Source organism: Vulpes vulpes, chromosome 3 (genome assembly GCF_048418805.1).
Source record: "Vulpes vulpes isolate BD-2025 chromosome 3, VulVul3, whole genome shotgun sequence".
Lineage (NCBI taxonomy): Eukaryota > Metazoa > Chordata > Mammalia > Carnivora > Canidae > Vulpes > Vulpes vulpes.
In genome coordinates, this window is record NC_132782.1 from 100,700,793 (window position 1) to 100,722,470 (window position 21,678).

At 42.7% G+C, this 21,678-nt stretch overlaps 1 protein-coding gene across 5 annotated transcripts in view; it reads right to left on the minus strand.

Moving 5' to 3' along the window:
- The window catches only part of TMC5 (transmembrane channel like 5), a 66,534-nt gene that overhangs the window by 13,537 nt on the left and 31,319 nt on the right, over nt 1–21,678 (minus strand). For all 5 annotated transcript variants that reach the window (XM_072753745.1, XM_072753746.1, XM_072753748.1 and 2 more), the window contains exons 5-14: nt 19,434–19,533; nt 16,937–17,024; nt 16,256–16,504; nt 12,766–12,917; nt 10,932–11,076; nt 9,369–9,524; nt 6,396–6,547; nt 4,162–4,240; nt 2,866–2,963; nt 1,125–1,220 (exon numbers count right to left, since the gene is read on the minus strand). In XM_072753745.1, the coding sequence (XP_072609846.1) occupies nt 1,125–1,220; nt 2,866–2,963; nt 4,162–4,240; nt 6,396–6,547; nt 9,369–9,524; nt 10,932–11,076; nt 12,766–12,917; nt 16,256–16,504; nt 16,937–17,024; nt 19,434–19,533 (1,315 nt within the window). The remainder of the gene's footprint in view (nt 1–1,124; nt 1,221–2,865; nt 2,964–4,161; nt 4,241–6,395; nt 6,548–9,368; nt 9,525–10,931; nt 11,077–12,765; nt 12,918–16,255; nt 16,505–16,936; nt 17,025–19,433; nt 19,534–21,678) is intronic.

Consider the following 21,678-nt stretch of genomic DNA (forward strand, 5'->3'; position numbering starts at 1 on the left):
GATTTATGCACATCATTTATTTAAAAAATTGAGAGTGCTCAATATGCACCATATGATCCAACAATTCCACTTCCAGGTATATATCCAAAAAAACTGGGGCAGCCCAGGCAGCTCAGCTGTTTAGCGCCACCTTCAGCCCAGGGCCAGATTCTGGAGACCTGGGATCGAGTCCCATGTCGGGCTCCCTGCATGGAGCCTGCTTCTCCCTCTGCCTGTGTCTCTGCCTCTGTCTCTCATGAATAAATGAATAAAATCTTAAAAAAAAAAAAAAACTGAAAGCAGTCAGGTCTCAAAGAGATATTTGCATACCCATAATCAGAGCAGCATTATTCACGGTAACCAAGAGGTAGAAGTAACCCAGAGGTCCCTTCATGGATGAATGGATAAACAAAATATGGTATAGCTATACAATGGACTATTTAGTCTTATAAAGGAAGGAGGTACTGGTGTACACCACAATATGTAGAGCCTGAAGAACATTATGCTAAGGGAAATAAGACAGTCACAAAAAGATAATTTCTGTATGATTCCACTAACATAAAGTATCTAAACTGTCAAACTGATAGAGAAAATAGAGTGCTGCTTGCCAGGGGCTGGGGAAGGAGGAACTGCAGAGTTCTTGTCATGGCTACAGAGTTTCAGCTTGGCAAGATAAAAAGAGTCTGGAGATCTGTCGCACAGCTATGTGAATATACTCAACACTTAACAATACATTTAGAAATGCTTAAGATGATATTATACTATGCGTTTTCCTACCACAGTTTTTAAAAAGTGCTCAGGGCACCTGGGTGGCTTGGTGGGTTAAATGTCTGCCTTCGGCTCAGGTCATGATCCTGGAGTCCCAGGATGGAGCCCCATGGGACATTTAACCCACCAAGCCACCCAGGCAACCTGACGGCTCCATGCTCAGCAGGGAAGGCTGCTTCTCCCCCTCCTTTCGCTCCTTCCCTATTCATGCTCACTCCCCCCACTCTCTGTCTCTCAAATAAATAAATAAATAAATAAATAAATAAATAAATAAATAAATATCTTTAAAATAGAAAGTGTGCATCAGGGTAACAGTAGCCACAATATCCCCACTTACAAAATATATCTGAGTCAGTGTGAAGATTTTCAAAACTTACCACACCAGAGTTTGTGCATAGATCAATTCCAGGACATTCCTGGCGATGTCAAACTCCTGTAAGCCAAGGCTTGTCATAAACTGCATCCCAATGAGTCTGTGAAAACATCACTGAGGTTAGTACCCAAATCATCAACTCTCTCCTTCAAAAGATTTCCCGCAATCAACAAAGTAGAGCCTCACCAGTTTGGAATAAAGTCATAAGTTCCCTTGCAAGTGTTTGGAAAAGTTCAAAGTATAAGCATATTTTCAAAGAAATAATTGATGGAATTAAGGGGAAATGGAATTAATACAATGCATTCAAATAGAGGTACTGCTGAAGTGGTTTTAAAAAATTGTAGATGGGAGCCTAGGTAGTTTAGGCTAAGCATCTGATTCTTGATTTCAGTTCAGGTCATGATCTCAGGGTAATGAGATCCAGCCCCACGTCAGGCTCTGGGCTGGGCATGAAGCCTGTTTAAGATTCTCTCTCCCTTTCTCTCTGCAATGTCCCCTGTCTAAAAAATAAATAAATAAAAATAAAAAATAAAAATTCTAGAGGACATTATTTAACTTATCCCACCTATTTAAATAGATACTAGTTATAAGTTAATAATAGATATTATTTAAAGGAGATAATTATTAAAATTATCCTACCTATTTATCTCATTTATATCACTTGTTTGCTTGTTCAACCTTTTTCTCAGGAATCAGATAAATTCAGCACCTCCCAACTCAAGTAACCTGAACATTTTTCCATTTTTGGTTATTGTTACTGGATTAATAGTGCTTTCCCACTTTCTAAACCCACAAGAGGAAGCCAAGGTCTCCATTTATTCTGAGGAAACTTGAGACCCCTTTGATTTCTTCATATAGAGAGGATGCCAAAACAAAACAAAACAAAACAAAACAAAAAAAACGCCATCAAAAAGCCCAAAACAGAACAAAACAACCTCCTCATCTTTATGTCCAGACCCCAGACAGAGGCTGTAATAAAAGTGAGTTTGGGCAGACTGAATGAGGGGGTTGGGCATGCAACCTACCCATTGAGGAAAGAATTTTTGTGTTATGCCATATTATCACAGGAGCAGCTCATAGAAACATGTAAGTGTCCATGAGGAATGAGATGTTCTGCATATTATTGACAAATAAATGAATAAATCAGTAAAAAAAGGTCTATACATGGGCCAGTAATAATATTGCCTCAATTCTGTATACCTGGTGTCTAAAATAATAATTAGCACATTAATCAAATTCAATTAAATGAATCATGACATAAATCTAATGTAATGTCAGGGAAAGATGCCACAGCAGAGTGTTAAGATTAATAAGAGCCAACACGGGGCACCTGGGTGGCTCAGTGGTTGAGCATCTGCCTTTGGCTCAGGTCATGATCCCTGCAGGAAGCCTGCTGTGGAACATGATTCCAGGACCCTGGGATCACAACCTGAGCCAAAGGCAGATGCTCAACCACTGAGCCACCCAGATGCCCCACTTTTTTTTTTTTTTTTTTCAAGAGAAGGTTGGAAAGGGCCAGCTGAACCAAATGAACTTGGACAATAAGACTGTCGGATAAAAGTGAATTTTCGGTTAATTCAAGAAGAAAGGAGTGTCCCAAAGAACAAGAGGCAGACTTGTAACAGTGCACGCCAAAGTATATAAGGGACACTTACATAGTACATACCCATACTTCCTGCTCAGGCAAGACTATGACTCTGGTTCCAATATCAGGTATTAATTACTAAAGGCTGACAAATATTTACCTCCTCAGGAACTCGCCCAGGAAGGAATCAGCTAAAGAGAACACAAAATCCATCAGAAGAAGTCGGTAGATTTCCTGGCCAATGAGGGTTTCCCAACACTGAAAGGCAAATAAGAGTCAGGAGATGGAAGGGGCTATTGCTTCCTGCTCAATTCCCCTCTGTTCCTGGCACCCTGCACTCATTAGGATGTGGCTGGTGGCTCAGTTTGACAGAGTCCTTGTGTACCCAGAAAAGCAGACCTACTCTGGGCAGAGATGCACCATTAATTTGTTGAGTTTGTTTTCAAGGGTGTTTACTCCCTTTCTGTGCCCCTTCCTTCCCCCACCCCCAGTAAGTCTTGCCCCCCACATGTACCTCAAACTTTCTCTTCTCATTATCTCTCCTCTTTTTTTTTTTTTTTAAAGATTTTATTTATTTATTAGAGAGAGTGTGCACGAACAGGGGGAGGAGCAAAGGGAAAGGGAAAAGCAGACTCCCCACACAGCTGGGAGCCCAAAGTGGGGCTCTATCCCGGGCCCCCGGGATCATGATCTGAGCCGAAGGCAGACACTTAACCAACTGAGCCACCCAGGTGCCTCTCCCTATCTCTCCTCTTAAAACTTTTCATCCCTGTCCTATGCTTCTGGATCCAATTTCTCAGCTAGCCATCACTGACGATAATGCCTTCAGTCTTTTTTCTTTTTAATATTTTATTCATTTATCCATGAGAGACACAGAAAGAGAGGCAGAGACACAGGCAGAGGGAGAAGCAGGCTCCATGCAGGGAGCCCGATGTGGGACTCGATCCCAGGACCCCGGGATCATGCCCTGAGCCAAAGGCAGATGCTGAACTGCTGAGCCACCCAGGTGTCCCCTTCAGTCTTTTTATTAACCTTATGAAAATCCATTAATAACTGCTTGACTAAGAAAGAGGCCTAGGGGTTTAGCAGGCTAGCACAAATTGGAAGGCTGAATTAGTTCATGAAACTGGTGGTCAATTACCTCTGCCGGAAGTCAGTGCTAAGAGCTGATGGACTAGGAGCTTTTAAATTTGACTGAACAAGTAGAGGGAGGTTTGGGGTGCACAGCCCAAGGATGAATGGATGGAGGGAGCAAGGGAGGGAGGGAGGGATGAAGGGAGGGTGGGAGGGATGGATGGATGAAGGGATGAATAGATAAATACACGGATGGATGGAAGAATAATATGATATTTAAGATGATGAGTAAAAACTCTGAGAAACTAGAGAAATTCACTTTCTCCCTGGTGGTCAAAGGATAAGAAACCAAACTCAAGGCAAAATAGCGTAGAAATCTCACCTCTTCACCAGCCTGGGCCACAATGTTGAGCCAATAGTAACAAAGAATTCCAATGATTGATATTTTCAGAAAGATGTTTCTAAATAACAGAAGAGAAAACAACTATCATTACCTTCCATGATAGTCATTAGTACTGAATATTTCCTTTTGGTCACATGTTAGGACTGAAATTCCTGCTCCCCTGTAGTTTGAGTGGAGCCATAGGGCTAGTTCTGGCAAATGAGTTGTGAGCAGAAGTGATGTGTGTCACTTTGTGTCCCTTCTAGCCTGGAGCATTTAAGTGCCAGTGACACTCTCCAGAACTCACTATCTTCCCTCTGGAATGGATATCAGCAAAATTCCATATGGTTGCTGCTCTCAGCCTGGATCCCTGCATGAATGGCATGACCAATACTCCCCGCCATCCACAAAGGACATATAATATTGACCAAGAAATAAATCTTTGGGTTCCAAGCCATTGAGACTAAGGAGAGAGAGGATGAGGATGTTTTTTACTGCAGTGTAACCCAATTTATATCAACTTCTATATCATCTTTTGGTGCATCTCCAAACTATCTGACTTCACTTCTCGTTGTAATAATAGTAAATGTACATACTATTCACTGGGGGCTGACCATGGACAGTACACTGTGCTAAGAACTTCACTGAATCATCTTAATCTTTACAACTTAATGCTAAAAATTCTACAACTCTTAATATTTACAACTCTATCACCAGGTAGAGAGTGTTTTATATCCCTCAGAGGTGAAACAATTTGTCCAAGGTCACACAGCTTGCCAGGGGCATGACAAAGATAAAAACTGAGGTCCATCTGCTCTCATAGCCTGAGCTCTTAAACTCAGTTACTTTGCCTAAATCAACACCTGCTGGTTTTAATGAGGTTTCAGCCCTGGTGTACCAAGAACTGTGTGCCACTAAGCCAGCAGTTTTCGAGGTGTGTCTTCCAACCCATTTAGCATTAGTGTCCTCTGTAAACTTGCTAGAAAGCCAAATTTTCAAGCCCCACCCCAGATCTACTGAACCCGAAGCTTTGGGAACTGGGCCAAGCAATCCCTTCAGGTAATTCCGGTGCATGCTGAAGGTTGAAAACCATTGTGTTAGACTCAGCTCCATGAAGGAAGGGAAATGGATATGTCTTTTTCAATGCCAGATCCCCAATCTCTTCCCAGTACCTAGCTTGCAGTAGACCCTCAATATCTATTGGATGAACATGTACCTTTATTGCAGGGGAGCTCCAGGTTAAACTTGAAAACACACTCATCTAAGCTGAGAAAAGCTCATCTTAGTATATGTACTCCTGAAGCAAGCATGAGGAAAGCTCATCTTAGATTGAAAAGAATTGTATATTCCTGAGCTTTCTCATTTTCTTTTCATGCAGAGAAGATATTTGAATATGTTGTGAAGCAGTACAAATGGCTGGTGTATATGAAAAGGCAACTAACCTCTTTAATGATCAGAAAAAACACAATAGCAAAGTGATTGGTTCCAAATGGCCCACTGAGCACACATGTCTACCATCACTCCATCCAAATTCCCCAAATGAGATGGGAGAGCTGGTCAGCAGTCAGATCGCAGAGGCCATGGAAGGCAAAGGCTCCGGAACTGATCTATGCAAACTCAATTTGCATTGTACAGAGCTATTATTATAAACACCACCATTACCAGGAACTGGTCAGAGAAAAGGCCAGGAAAAAAAGGACAAAATTTGGGTACTTTTATGCTTTGTTTACCAAAACCCTGGGGCCACCTCTAGCACAAAAAGGCACACCCTCCCAGCCAATGAATTGCCAAAAGCACTCCCTCTACCTCCCCATGGGTGGGGAATTTCAAAAATGCACCTGTTTCTCCCAGCTGAGGCATGGCTACCAGGACTCATAGCTTGACTAATGGGAACGGTGAATAAAGTTCAGTCCCCACACAACCCCTCAGCCAGGAACTTTTCTGCAGTATACAACATGCACAACTGTACATCTCATAATGGAGAATTATGTTAATCCTCAGGCTGATAGCAATCGGGAAAGCTAAGCCATAACTTTGAGCAAAGGGCAGATGGATTTAACGGTATTTTCTGAGTGCTTTTTGGATTCTATGGCTATTAACACACACCAAACACACTTTCTTCTTGGAATTCTTTCTAGAAAACAGAATGTTGGTACTTGAGCATGACCTGTTCTAGCTCCCACCTTACTCCCCTCCATGGAAACAGAGGCTGTCATTGGATGGGGCACACCTACCGGATCAGAAGGGTATAGACTTCGTGCCGGGGCATCTCATACCGCTCCACCAGCCTGAACAGGGAATAGAGGCGTGGCACAGCCAGGTTGATGCAGGACACAATGAAAGGCAATAACAGCACCGCCCCAGGGTCCTTGTGGTTCTTCAGGAACTGCAGGGGATGGAGGCAAAGAGCTGAGATGCCAAGTGTGCACTGAACTCCTTCCTGCCTCCCACAGAAGACTGCCCATGATGGGGAAACCTCAGGGGTAGCTCCTCTGGCGTACTTACCCCAAGCCAAGCATCACCCACAAGATGGCACACGATCCTCACTACAGCCCAGCAGGTGGGTATGAATAGACTTATCTGATTGGCAAACTGAGGCTCAGAGAGGGGAAAAATCTTGCCCAAGGTCCCCAACCAAGAAGTGGCAGATTTGTACTGGGTCTATGTGCCTCAAGGGCCTGAACTCAAACAGTAATTCTGTGACTTTACCACCCTTGACAAGAGGTCCGGGGCGATGAGGATGTGCCCCTGGCTGTTGGAGCAAAAACTTCCATCTGCTGAAGCTACAGCACAAGGATAAACTTGAAAACACACTCATCTAAGCTGAGAAAAGCTCATCCTAGTGTATGTGCCCCCAAAGCGAGCATGATAGAATGCTCCATCTATCACGATCGACCACAGAATGTTTCCTCCCCTCTTCTGTGTGGCCCTGTTCATCTTCAGCAGGCTTCACTCTCCTTGGGTGCTGAATTAGGGGAAAGCAGAGCCCCTGCCAGCCCATGCTGGACCTTTGTCCTCTTCAGACTGAGGTCTAGGGTGCCCCTCTGCCAGGCATCCTTGGGAGTAAAGGATTCCAGTGGATTTTTCCTCGGTCTTCCACTATCCCTATCCCTTTCCTTGCCTCCCCGCTCCCAAGGCCTGACTCTGCCTCTCTACCTCTGGATGGTTTTGAAAGTCCCGCTTGCACTCTGGGCAGTATTTTTGTGGCCAGGGTAAGGTGGATTCAAATGCTGCCCCCTCACCATGCTTAGAAGCTGCAATGTCTGGAGCCAGAAGCATAGCTTCTTAGAGCCTCTTTTCCCTGTCCATATAATAAGGGGATTATGGCCATAACCCATAGAGCCATCTCAAGAATTAAATGAGACCAGAGGCACCTAACTGGCTCAGTTGGTTAAGCATCCAACTCTTGATTTCAGCTCAGGACATGATCTCAGGGTCCTGGCATAGAACCCTGTGTCTGCGTCAGGCTCCATGCTCAGAGGGGAGTCTGCTTAAGATTCTCTCTCCCTCTCCCTCTGCCCTTCCCTCCTCTCTCCCTTTCTCTCTCTCCCTCTCTTTATCTCTAACATAAATACATATTTTTTTTTTAATTAAATGAGACCAAATAAGGCAAGGTGTGGCCCCTAAATAACACAGGTAGGGCATCATTCATAGGAAACTGTAGTTGCCAATGAGTATGACCCATTGGAGTTGTACAACTGGAGTTGTACAAAGGGTTGTTCCTGCCTGGCATAGAGCAGGTGTTCAAACAATAGGAATGATTCAACCTCTGCCTCCTCACCTCCTTCACTGCCCTCCTTCCCTTCAGGTGGGTGTAGAGAAAAGGTTCCAGGTAAAGAAGAAACTCAGAAGTCTTCTTTATGCCTATAGCTCCCTGGTCACAGTATCCATCCTAGGTAGCATTGCCAAGCCCTTCAGCATTGAGACTTCATTTCCCCTCTTTCAGGGCACACCTTCATCTGGTTAATGGAAAACCCTTAGGCTTATATAATCCTACATCCATTTTCTTGCCGGCTTCTCCTTTACTTATTCACTGCTTTGGTTGAGCACCTACTATGTACGGGCTATTGGGCCTGGAGCCCGGCTACCATCTTTTGAAGACAGTTGTATAAACAGGAATTTTCAATACCACAAATGACAAGGGCATGCAGAAAGCCTGCAGAGTTAGGAACACCCAACTCAGTCTAGTGAGGGTGGTGGTGGTGAGGAAATGACACCGTGTTGAAATCTAGAAGAGGAGGAGTTTTCCAGATAAGGGAATTAGGGGAGGTGGGGTGGAGAATGAACTGCATGTTTCCCACCTAAAGATGAGGAAGGCATGGTGTGTTCAGGGAACTATGGATGTAGCATTTAGTGTTGCTGGTGTGTAGGATATGGGTAGTTGTGGGGTGTTGAGTCTAGAGATATGGACAGGGATCAGATCATAGAAGATCTGTCAGTCATGCCATGGAAGATAGATTTTATATGGAGGGTAATAGGAAGCCATTAAAGAAGGTGACATAATCAGACCAGCTTGTACCATAATTCTAGAGATCAACGAACTGGCTACAATTAGCCCCATTTTCCAAGGGATTTGAAAGCTGAAATAAAAAAAAAAATACTTTGCCCAGACCACCCAGCTAATTAGTCTCAGAGTCCATATCATTAGGAAAAAAAGAGAAAAGAGCTAACATTCCTTCATTACCCATAGTACTGGACACCAAGTAGATTCTTCACATAACTTTTCTCTAGGCCTGACCACACACCTACAAAGTCAGGATCATTCCTGTTTTGCAAGGAAGAATATGGGGCTCAGGGCTCAGAAAGGTTAAATCATTCACCAAAGTCCATCATATCACAAGACTTACTGAGTATCTACTCGGTGCCGGGGCAGTAGGAGGCATTAGGGATGTAATAATTAAAGAAGAAACCAAAACTTAATCCCAGGTCTGTGGTCCAAGTGCCCACCTCTCCACTAGTCCCAAGCTTCTTGCTCTGAGGTGTGCACACACATGACCAGGGGACATTCTTAAGATGGATTTGGACTCCATGGGCCAATGGAGGGCCCCAAGATTCTGCATTTTGTTCATAAGCTTCCAGCTGATGCCAGTGCTGCTGGCCAGAGAGTCTGGTTTGAGTAGCAGCTCTACACTGCTCTCCCCTCCAGGATCTCATCCCTTCTCCTGGTTCTGTGCTATGAACCCTGGGGCTCCTGCCCCTGTGGTTACCTCTGAGTTGTTCTCAGCCAGATAATAAACAGCTACACAACAGGCAACAGCCACTCCAGTAGACACAACCCAGGCTGCCAGGTGGGCAGACAAGCGGATCAGCTGCTGATTGAGCGTTAACTTAACATTCTCCTGAAGGATTTCTGACAAGTTTTCCTACAAACACAAGAAATACAAGTTGGTGCACAGTACCCTCTCCACTGTGAGCAAAGACTCTTCGAGTGAATGTTTGCCCCTTCAAGCCACAAACCCATCCCAGACCCGCAGAAGAAAGGGGAAAGTTCATGTCATATGTGGATTATGAGAGACTCATGGGAAAATCTCCAGTGGATCAAGAACCCCCATCACTGCAACAAACACATTTTCCAGATGGGTGTTTGTTTGAATAGATGGGACCAATAGGTTGGGACTGTGCTCTTCAGGAAAGCACTTTGAGGTCAAGAAACTCTTTTGAAGAATAAGGCTGGGTATCTACACAAAGGAAGTTAACACCTTCAAACCTCTTGTCGAAGCCCCTTTGCTTATAAATTTTGCTTGTTCTTTTTTTTTTTCTAAAGATTTTATTTATTTATTTGAGAGAGAGAGAGAGAGAGAGAGAGAGAGAGAACAGAGGGAGAGTGAGAGGGAGAAGCAGACTCCCTGCTCATTGGAGAGCCAAATGCATGCGGAGCTCAATCCCAAGACCCTGAGATCATGACCTGAGTCATGGGTTTGAGTCTGGGTTTGGTTTTTCTATTTATGGGTTTTTTTTTTTTTTACCTCTTTCTTTTTAATAAGTTTTTTTTTTTCTATAGACCTGGGCATTATGAACATTTTCAGCTGGTAATTCTGTGTTGTGACAACATTCCTATGCATTGCAGGATGTTGAGCAACATCCCCAGCCTCCACCCACTACACACTAGTAGCACCCGCCCCCTAACTGAGACAATCAAAAAAAGTCTCCAGATATTTCCATATATCCCCCAAGGGGCAAAATTGTCCTGAGTTGAAAACCACTAGAAAAAATGTTAAACTTTAAACTGGGAGGTCAAGAAGCATTTACATTTAACATTTTGATATAAATCACTAAACTGCCCTCCAGTAAGCTGGTACCAATTACAGAGCCACCGTATTGTGTGAAAATGTTCATTTCCCTAAACTGTCACCAGCACTAGGCGTTATGAATATTTTTAGGTGTTTTTGGTTTTGTCTGGTTCTTTTTCTTTTCTTTTTTCTTTCTTTCTTTTTTTTTTTTTTTGGTGGGAGGGGGGCAAGCTCATGAGCCATTAAAAACAAATCATTATTACTTAAAGAAAAGTTACAGGGGTGCCTGGGTGGCTCAGCAGTTGAGCATCTGCCTTCAGCTCAGGGTGTGATCCCAGAACAGGATGTGATCCCAGGGTCCAGGATTGAGTCCCACATCGGGCTCCTTGTGGGGAGCCTGCTTCTCCCTCTGCTTGTGTCTCTCATGAATAAATAACTAAAATCTTAAAAAAAAAAAAAAAAGAAAAGAAAAGAAAGGTTACAGACATACAGAAGGAACTTGGCTGTGGGAAGCTGCTATATAAAGCAAGCTTGCCTTACCCTTATTTCAGTGCTAAGATTCTTCTGTCTCAGCTTGACAGCTGTTTCATTAGTTACGGTGAAGTCCCAGCAGAAAATAAGTTTAGCGATCCCTCTGGAGTAAATGTGGGGGTTAATGAAGTTGTTTCGGAAATACCTGGCCATGCTGTGGAAGGCAGAAACCAAAATACTCAAGGGTTATTGGAATAGGCATCGGGGAGTGCAGAAATTAAAAGAAAGTCCTATCATTAACAGTGAAAGGTAGTATGAAGAGCTAACATTGGGTTCTACTGGAACAATGCAATCACCAACATAATGGTTAGGAGCACTGGCTTCAAGACCTGACAGGCTTGGCTTATAAACATGGATCACCACCCAGGGGATGGTGGTTGTTTTAATTGCTATGAGCCTCAGTTTCCACATCTACATAATGGGGATAATAGTACCCACTCACAGAGTTTCTATGAGAATTGTATGAGTTTCCACTTGCTGCTGCACCAAATTGCCCCAAACTTAGTGGCTTAAAACAACACACATTTATCCTCTTACTGGAAGTCAGAAGTCAGAAAATGATTCTAAATCCAAGGTGTTGGTAAAGCTGTGTTCCTTCTGGATACTTTAGGGGAAGATCTGTTCCCCTGCGTTTTCCAGCTTCTAGAGGCTCCCTGCATTCCTTGGCTTATGGCCCCCTCTCATCTTCAAAGCCAGGAGAGGAGCATCTTCTGTCCTCTCTGACTTTGACCTTCCTGTGAGATGGGAGCACTTAGAAGGACCCCTTATGATTAACTGGCCCATTTAAAAATCCTTAATTTAGTCACATCTGCAAAGTCTCCTCTGCCAGGTAAGGTAACATATTCATGGGTTCTGGGGATTAGGACATGACATCTTTGGGAGACCGGAGCAGTGGGAACTGGTCAGCCAACCATGAAAGGCAATGTAGCGGTTAGAACAGTAAGCACTTTATAAAGGCAGATGCTATTCTCATGGCAATGTCAGCAGGATTCAGTGAAATCAGCCCAGGATGCACTTAGCACTGAGCCTGGTAATGTAAAAAATGCTGAGTAAAATGGACATTACCCCTTCAAAATTTGAGACCACTGACTTAACAGCAGTTTAAGAAACACTTCCTCATTTAAACAAAATAGGACAAAATGAAATCTCACTTATTTTGAATTACTATGCTGGCAGTGAGGTTGTTACGGGCTGAATTGTATACCTAAAAGTTCGTATGTTGATGTCCTAACTCAGTATCTCAGAAAGGGACTGTCTTTGGAAATAGGGTCTTTACAGAGGTAATTATGTCAAAATGAGGTCATCAAGGTGGGCCCTTGTCCAATATGACTGGTGTCCTATAAGAAGAGGAGATTAAGACTCAGACATAAGTTGAGGGAAGACTGTGTGAGGCCACAGTGAGAAGGCAGCTCTCTATAAACCAAGGACAGAGACCTTGGAAGAAACCAACATGCCAACACCTTGATCTTAGACTTCTAGCCTGCAGAACTTGAGAAAACACATTTCTGTTGTTTAAGCCATGCACTCTGAGGTCCATCATTATATGAGACAAAGGTTGAACATTTGTACCTCCTCTTCAACAGTTATCAAAGGGACGATTGTCCATCCATGCCCTTCTTGCCGTACAACTAGTTGGGTCACTACATCCTTACTTTCAGACTGACCAATTTCTTCTAAAGCACAGAAAAACCTCTCTTCTTCCAAACTTATAGTCTGACAGCATGATCAGACAGCAACAGAAAGGTGAAATTGCAGAGAAATGGTTTCCTGGGTCACTTTTGATTCTCTTGAATTTTACCTAAATCTAAACAGTTCAGAATCAAGAAATGCAGAGGCTCCATACCTGAATAGCAAACTGAAAAAACAGATGATCAAACATGCTCCGATTGTGAAGATGTAGGCCAGCTGCATGTTGTAGGATGCCCTGCCATTCCCATGCCGGATCGTAGAATTGGTGTAAAAGCCATAGTACATCACTGTGTCTCTAAAATAACCCTGAAAAAATAAAATAAAATAAAATAAAATAAAATAACCCTGAAAGGGACAATAAACCCTAGATCAGAGGGGTCTACAGAGAAAATGATGACTATGATCAACCAGCACAGTTCATCTTTCCCATCTGCATGAAACTTGCATTAGTCAATTTAAACCTTTTGTTTAGGGAAAGGGCACCTAAGGGCACTGAAAATGTAGACTTTTTATCACTAGGCTCTTCAGGCTGGATAGGATTCTCAAACCTTCTCTATAATGGAGGGACCAAGCTGTCACCACCTGAAACAGTGATCAAGCAAAGTGTGACTAATACCAAGAGAGCTAGCCATTACTGGCCTCTGTCATCTGTTAGGTATTATGGTCAAAATGTTCAGAATGAAAGGAATCAAGCCATTAGGTCAAAATGACAATTTAAAAAAAAAAAGACAATTTACAGAAAATAAGGGGCCAGAGTAACAAATCAGAAAGACCCATAAGGAAACAATCAGACAATTCCAGAAGATAGGATGTTGGTGTCTGCATGACAACTGGCCTGATTTCTGCTACAAGTCAATGTCAAGAAAAAAGGGGGCCATGTCTGGAAAGATCATTCTAGATTAATTCAGATTTCAGAGAAAAAGCCACTGAATGCAAAGTACAGGCTCTAAATGGATCCTGGTCTGAACAAGCAAGCTATGAAAGACATTTTGGGGACAACTGAGGAAATCTGAATATGGTCTGGATTTTAAATAATATTAATTTTTAATTTTTCTAGGTGTAATAACTTCAGAAAGTGTCCTTATTTTTCAGAGATATATGTTGAAGAAACTCAGAGTAGGGGTGCCTGGGTGGCTCAGTTAACTGTCTGCCTTCAGTTCAGGTCATGATCCCAAGGTCCTGGGATCAAGCCCCACATTGGGCTCCCAGCTTGTTGGGGACTCTGTTTCTCCCTCTCTCTCTGCCCCTCCCTGTGCTTGTGCTCTCTCTCTCTTTCTCAAATAAATAAATAAAATCTTTTTTAAACAAGAAACTCAGAATAAAATGTCGTGATGTCTGTAATTTACTGTAAAATGCTTCCAAAAACTAATACAATAAAATAATGTGTCAAAATATTAACAATTTAAAAACCTATGCAATGGTTTACTTGGTTTATATGAATGTTTATATGAATGTTTACTTACTGACTCTTTATTTTCCCATGTTTGAAATTTTTCATAATAAAATGTTTCATATATACAAATATAAAAAATATATATCAGGCATGTCTGGGTGACTCAGTTGGTTAAACGTCTGACTCTGATCTCAGCATAGGTCTTTTTTTTTTTAAAGATTTTATTTATTTAAAAAAAAGATTTTATTTTTTTATTCATGAGAGACACAGAGAGAGAGGCAGAGACATAGGCAGAGGGAGAAGCAGGCTCCCCGCAGGGAGCCTGATATGGGACTCAGTCCCAGGACCCCAGGAACACAACCTGAGCCAAAGGCAGGTGCTTAACCACTGAGCCACCTATGTAGTCCTTCCAAGGAAAAATTTTCAACAGAAAAAAAAATTGAAAAAATAAATGAAAGAACCTGACTTTGAACATTCTACTTCAAGAGTCAGCAAATTTTTTTCTGTAAAGAGCTAGAGAGTAAATCTCTTTGGTTTGGCAGCTATAGCAACAACCCTACTGGCTACCAGAGCAGGAAGGCATCATAGACACATAAACAAATGGATGTGGCCATGTTCCAGAAGGACATTATTTACGGGCACAAATTTGAATTTCACATATAATTTTCGTGTTTCACAAAATGTTATCCTTGTTTTGATTTTTTTTCAACCATTTAAAAATGTAGAAACAGGTGGCAGGCCAGATTTGGCCATGGCTATAGTTTGTCAGTCCCTGGTCTACAGAATCCCAATGGCAGAAATCTCTTCTATGAGGTAAATTCACAAGACAGGAACCATATGTCTCTCAGTAGGGAGTTGGGTAAATAAATTACGGGTGCTGTTAAAAAGCATACTGTGGATCTATATACATGCTTAAGATACATAGTGAAGCAAAAAAAGGTTGCAAAGTAAGACCTGTAGTATCCTGTTTTCTGTTTACTTTTTTAATTTTCTTAAATTTTTAAAAAAGATTTTATTTGAGAGAGAGAGAATGAAAGAGAGCACAAGTGGGGGAAGAGACAGAGAAAGAGGGAGAAGCAGCTCTTCACTGAGCAGGGAGCCTGACGTAGCTCGATCCTAAGACCCTGAGATCATAACCTGAGCCAAAGGCAGATGTTTAACTGACTGAGCCACACAGGTGCCTCATCTTTTTATTTTTTTAAAAAATGTTTACCTATCTACTTACGTATCTAAGTACCTAACTGCATATGTTTGTAATGTGTCTATCTATCTGTGTCTGTATGGAAAGAAAAACGGTGGACAAAGATGAGCTCTGACCTGGGGCAATAGACAAGGAAAACATGCTAACATGGACTTTCACTTAGTTTGCTCTCTTCTATAGTAGGAACTTTTCAAAACATTGTATTTTATAGAAAGAAAAATAAAAAAGAAAGAAAAGGTAGCTTTATGAACACCAGAAGGAGATATCCACTACAGAGCAGGCGAACAAAAGCAAGTCATAGGCAGTACATATGAATAATTCATCTTTTGTAAAAAAAGAGAAGAAAATGATGTATATGTACATGTGCATATGTGTGTGTGTGTATCTGGATGTGCACAGAAAAGGAGATTATGAATAATACAATTAGTATGGTTACCTCTAAAGACAGAAAGTCTACTATGTTGTGTATATGTTACTTTGAGGGGAAAAAAAGCACATTTTAAAGCCCCACTTTTGGGGCATCTAGGTGGCTCAGTCCATTGTCTGACTCTTGACTTCGTTAGCTCAGATCATGATCTCAAGATCCTAGCATCGAGTTTCATGACTGGCTCTGTGTTCAGCAGGGAGTCTGCTTGAGATTTTTTGTCTCCCTCTCCTTCTGTCCCTCTCAAATAAGTAAATAAATCTTTAAAACAAACAAACAAATGGGCATCTGGGTGGCTCAGTGGTTGAGCATCTGCCTTTGGCTCAGGTCGTGATCCTGGGGTCCTGGCATTGAGCCCCACATCAGGCTCCCCGCAGGGAGCCTGCTTCTCCCTCTGCCTGTGTCTCTGCCTCTCTCTGTGTCTCTCATGAATAAATAAAATCTTAAATACACACACACACACACACACACACACACACACACACAGATAAATTTAAAAAGTTCCATTTTCCCTATCAGTTGTCTCGCAGGCAGAGTGAGAGGTCTGGAAGGGTGAAAGGCAAGGTATGTCGGGGCTGGGGTGTTCCCAGCTGATGGGCTCCCAGTGGGGGAAGTGAAGACCTTACCGCCCCAGTGAGAAGCTCCAATCCGGTGAACTGGAGGGTGTTCTTCTCGGCCACGGTAAACTGAGGGATTATGATAAAGCTGAAGGTAACAATGAACGAGAAAATGTTGAACTTCAAAAGCCACCTCAGAAAGTTAAAATAGGAGAGGACGCTGGTTCCAAACTTGCTTCCGATGACCTTGAGCGTCTTCTGCCATAGGCTGATGTAATCGAGCAGTTCTGACAGGCTGTTCTTCGATCTCCGGTAGGCCTGCGGTAGGGATACCAAGCATGCGGCCTGACGTTCCCTCAACAAATGTCTACTGAGCAGGTCCCGTAAGAACAAAAATGGACAGTGTCTAGAGCTTTATAAACATGCCAGGCACATGCGAAGCATGTTTGTAAACATTATCTCATTTAGTGTGCAGGACCACTCCTCAAAGTGAGTGCTATTATTACCTCCCCAGGTTTGCTGTTTTGAAGGTGACACCATAGCTAAGCTGTCCAAGTAACTCAGCAACCTCTTGGACCTCTGCTTGCCCACTTGGTTTCTCTGCACCTAGGCTGACCCAATTTCTGTGGCTTTCAATGAAACAGCCCTGAATATTCCTCTTTCCCTTGGATCCCTTTCATCCCCACTCTGCCACCTTGTTTCAGCCTCTTGTTATGCCCATTTTTTTTTACTATGATAAAAGCCTCTTACCCGTGATATGGAGCTTAGACACTGAGCACAGCAGTTGAGCTCAAGCATACGATGGGAGTGCTTACTTTTCTCTTTGTCAACCATTTTCCTGTGGGGAACAGCAGAAGAAAGGAAGAGATACCAATGCTGGAATCATTTCGTTCCCAAAATATTTACTGAGTGCCTAGGATATGCTAGGCACAACCCAAGTAGTGAGATAAAAGAGAATGATTTCCCCGGCTCATGGAGCAGACATATCGCCTAGTTGGGACAGGAAGACAACAAATAATAAATAAAAGGTTTACTATGGAAAAGAAAAAGAAAAACAGAGCAGGGTAAGGAAATGGGAAATGCTAGAATGGGGAGTGCGCTGTAATTTGGAACAGCGCAGTATTTGAGCAAAGTCTTGAAGGACAGGAGGGGTGAGCCGTTTGGATAAGGGATTGTTGCCTGCATAGGGAACAGCCAACGTGGGACCCCAGGGAAACCGGGATGGCTAGAATGGAATAAGCAGAGAGAAGGGAGGAGGGTTTGAGTGATAATCATTTCGGGGGAGAGGGAAAAGTACTAAAAGTCAATGGTTCTCAACCTGGGGTGATTTTGTCCCCCAAGGAACATTTAGCAAGGTCTGGAGACATTTTTGGTTGTCAAACTCTAGGGGAGAGAGGTTCGCTACTAACTTCTAGTGGGTGGAGGCCAGGGCTGTGCTAAACCCTCTACAATAAACTGGCCAGAATCCTACAGCAGAGAATGACCCAGCCCCCAATATCAGGCATAATGGAGTTGGTAAATCCTGCTGTACAGTCTTTGGGGCCCTCATAAGGCCCTACGACAGAGGCAGCCCTGCAGAATTGAAATGAAAGAGTGTTTTCAGAAAGATCCAGCCACAGCTGGCTTCCTTACCTTTCCTTTCTATTTCTCCCTGGTTCTTTCCGGATTTTCGTTGTCCACCCAAATGCCCACCCCACATCACCATCTTCCAAGGCTTGGCACACATCCCCTCATGTACCACCCAAGCAGCCTGTGTCACTCCAGCTGGTCCTGTCACTGCAGTCTTCTCTATCTTGATTTGGCCTGATCTCCTTTTTCTCGTGTATAACTTACTTGTTCATGAATCCATCTCCCCTGTCAGATTTTGTAAGTTATCTTTGCAACCCCAGAACAATTGCATCATTGAATTATTTATTAGCAATTATTGGATCCACTCCACTAGTCTCTGCCAAGAGTACAAATTGCAAAAGAAAAGGATAAGGAACAGTAAATGTGAATCCTTCACTCTTTTTTTTTTTTTTAATTCCTGCCCTTAGAAGCCTCTGAGGTCATTTATTTTCTTTTTATCTTTCCCATAAGCTATGAACTTCAGAGTAATTTGCGATTTACAAAAAAGTTGCAAAAGCAGTACAGAAAATTCCTATACATTACTCACCATTTTCTCCTATTAACATCTTACATTTCTTTTCTTTCTTTCTTTTTTTTTCAGAGGGAGGAGGGAGGATAAGAGGGAGAGGGAGAAAGAGAATCTTAAGCAGGCTCCACACTCAGTGCAGAGCCGAACACAGGGCTTGATCTCATGACCTTGAGATCACAACCTGAGCTGAAATAAAGAGTTGGATGTCTAGGTGACTAAGACACCCAGAGTGCCCCAACATCTTACATTTCCATGGTAGCTTTCCAAAACTAAAAAACCAACATTATCACATATACAATTACCTAAACTCCACGCTATTCTGATTTCATTCATTCTTCCACCAATGTCATGTTCTATATCAGGACCCCATCCCATATTCCATTTAGTTGTTATGTCTTTTTAGAATCTTCTGCGATAATTTTTCAGGTTTCCCTTTTTTTTTTTTTTGATGACCTTGACAATTTTGAGGAGTACTAGTCAGGTATTTTGTAGAATGTCCCTCCATTGGCGTTTGCCTGATTTTTTTCCTCTGGTGATACTGGAGTTATGGTCTTTGGGAGAGAGTACCACAGAAGGCATGTGCTCTTCTGACCAGATATCTCTGGGGATGCTAACTTTGATCACATGGATAAGGGAGTGTTGGCTAGACCTCATCACTGGAAAGTTACTCTCCTTTGTTTTCCATACTCCATGCTTTGAAAAGCACATTACTAAGCACAGTCCACACTCCAGGTGAAAGGAGAGAGGAGCATTTATAGAGATTATTTGGAATTTTTCTGTAGAAATATTGTCCCTTCTCTTGCATTTATATATTTCTTATCTTTCTTTTTTTAAGATGTATTTATTTATTTGAAAGAGAGAGAGAGCACGAGTGGGAGGAGCAGAGGGAGAGAGAGAGAATCTTGAGCAGACTCCACCCTCAGTGTGGAGCCTGACATAGGGCTCATTCTCATGACAATGAGATTATGACCTGAGTCAAAACCAAGAGTTGTATACCCCACTGACTGTATCACCAGGAACCCCTGTTTCTTATCTTTCTGAAATGGGGCAAAAGTAGAAGACTGAGGTTCATGTGAAATCTGGGAAAGAAGAAAAGCTTTGGGTCCATACCTAAGGTTCCTTTTCTCTTCCATGGTTCTTGGCTGATTCCTGATGGCTTTAATTCTGTCTCTGGATGTCATTGGTATCAGAGATGCAATTAACTTTTGACCTGTAGAGGAAAAGAAATGGAGTTTAATTTTGTTTCCTATCACAGAATTTCAGCATTTTAGAATATGGCACTGAACTTTGAGCATGTTTTTAGAAGAGCACAAAGAAAGAATAATATATGGACTCAGTGATACCTAAAGCCACAATGAAAACAAGACAACAACATGGTATAATTTTTTTTTTTTAGTCAGTTCCATGCTGAGCATGGAGCCTAAATCAGGCCTTGAACTCACAACCCCAAGATCAAGACCTGAGCTGATATCGAGTTGGACACTTAACCACTGAGCCACCCAGCCACCCCAATGTGGTGTATATTTTAAACCTCAAAGCCAAAGGAAATGATAACATTTGCATGCAATTCCCATTTGATATTTCTCTTTTTCCTATGACAAGAAGCATTCAGTGAAGCCCTAAGCCCCTGCATGTTTGGTCAGGCTCACTCTCCTCCCCTACTTGAATGCCGGCATCACTTTCTCTTGATCCCCACACTCTGGCCCCAGCACCTTCTTTACATTTCTTGACAGTTGTCATATGCTCTTCTGGCCTCCAGAATGACTCATCTTCTCCTGATAATGCATATTCACATCTTCACTCAGCATGGCAGATACTGTGGATCACCTACCCCAGTCATTTCTCCTTTTTAATAGAATCATGATTTTGTTTAAGAATTTACCCACTGCTTCCCAAGCCCCTCAGCTTCTGGAGATTGAGACGCATCTTCAGGCACAGGGGGTGAGCTCCATGATTCCAAGCTGATCCTTGCAGATGACTGATTTAGGCACGAGCATGAGACAAGATGCTGGCCAATGTTCTGTGACAGGTGATCTGCTGAGGAGTTTCTTGGGAAAGGTTCTTCCTTCTCAAAAAGGAAAAACTGAAACACCCTCCCCCCAATAAAAACCCTAAGAAAAAGACAGATCCTTTTTCCTCTGCTTGTTGTTATAGCCACATTTGAAGCCTGGAACTGATGTCACCATCTTGTAATGATGAAGCCAGTTGGGGGGCCGAATGAAGCAACAACAGAGGGAGCAGACTGGCTCCCTGGTTGAGTTATTGAGCTGAACTCTTCATTTGACCTAGCTCAACTGGTGAAAAGGAAATCTCCAAAAGAGATCCACCAACTCACTCTGTTGAAGACAAGGAATTTGTGTCTCTCCTGAGAGGGAAGGGAGGCTAAACAGAGAGGAAGTAAAAAACAAGGAGGAGAAAAGAACACAAAGATGTGGGGAGACAGGAGCATGAGAGGAGACACCCCAATCTTCAATAAAGGGGCTAAACCCACAAAATGCTTTAGTGTGAATGGATTTTTTTCTCTCCTAGAAATCATTGAAAGAGGCTGGATTTTATGCCTGGAGTACAATGGGATGAAACAGAAATATTAACCAAGAAACTAGTGTTTTGCCTCAAGAGCAGAAAGGCAGGGAGGTAGTGTCAGCTACCTGGTTTCATGACGGACTTGGCAATAAGAGTCATCCAATGTTGGCAAATCCAGAGTGGGAAGGAACTGGACCAAACCAAGACAGTGGTTAAAATGTCAGGCTGGGAACCCGGCTGACCTGCATTTGAGCCCTGGTTCTGCGAGGTCATTTAATTTACTCATCAACCAAATGGAAGTGACAAATGTGCCTACCTCAAAGTATGGGGAATGAGTCAAACTAAATTCAATGGATAACAAAAAGGATGCACTCAGCAGAGTGCCAGGCACAGAAAGTGAGCTTGATCAAGGTAAATTCCTTTGTAGGTGTTAGATGCTCCTAAAGTGTCCCCTTCCTGGGGTCTGTAGCATCCTCAGGTCACCCACCAAACTTCAACCTACTTGATGTCTTAAAATGAAATAGTCCTGTAGACAACTTGGAAGCCTTCTTTGTTCCCTTCCTAACTCCTTTCTCCCAGTGTCTCTCTACCTTGAATGTTTTCATGTGAAGTACAAGGAGCGTCTATGCCCACACTTCGTCGGCTATGAAGTGCCTGAGAAAATGATTCATTCAAAGATGTTGAAAACCGCAACAACTGCTTGCTCTTTTTGTCATGTGGGCTGCTGAAACTCTGAGAGTCTGTCACATTGACGTCAGAAACGGATGAGACCATGCTGAAGCTTGAGTTCACCGGTGTCTTTTCTGGAACAACCCTAGATGGAACATTCTCA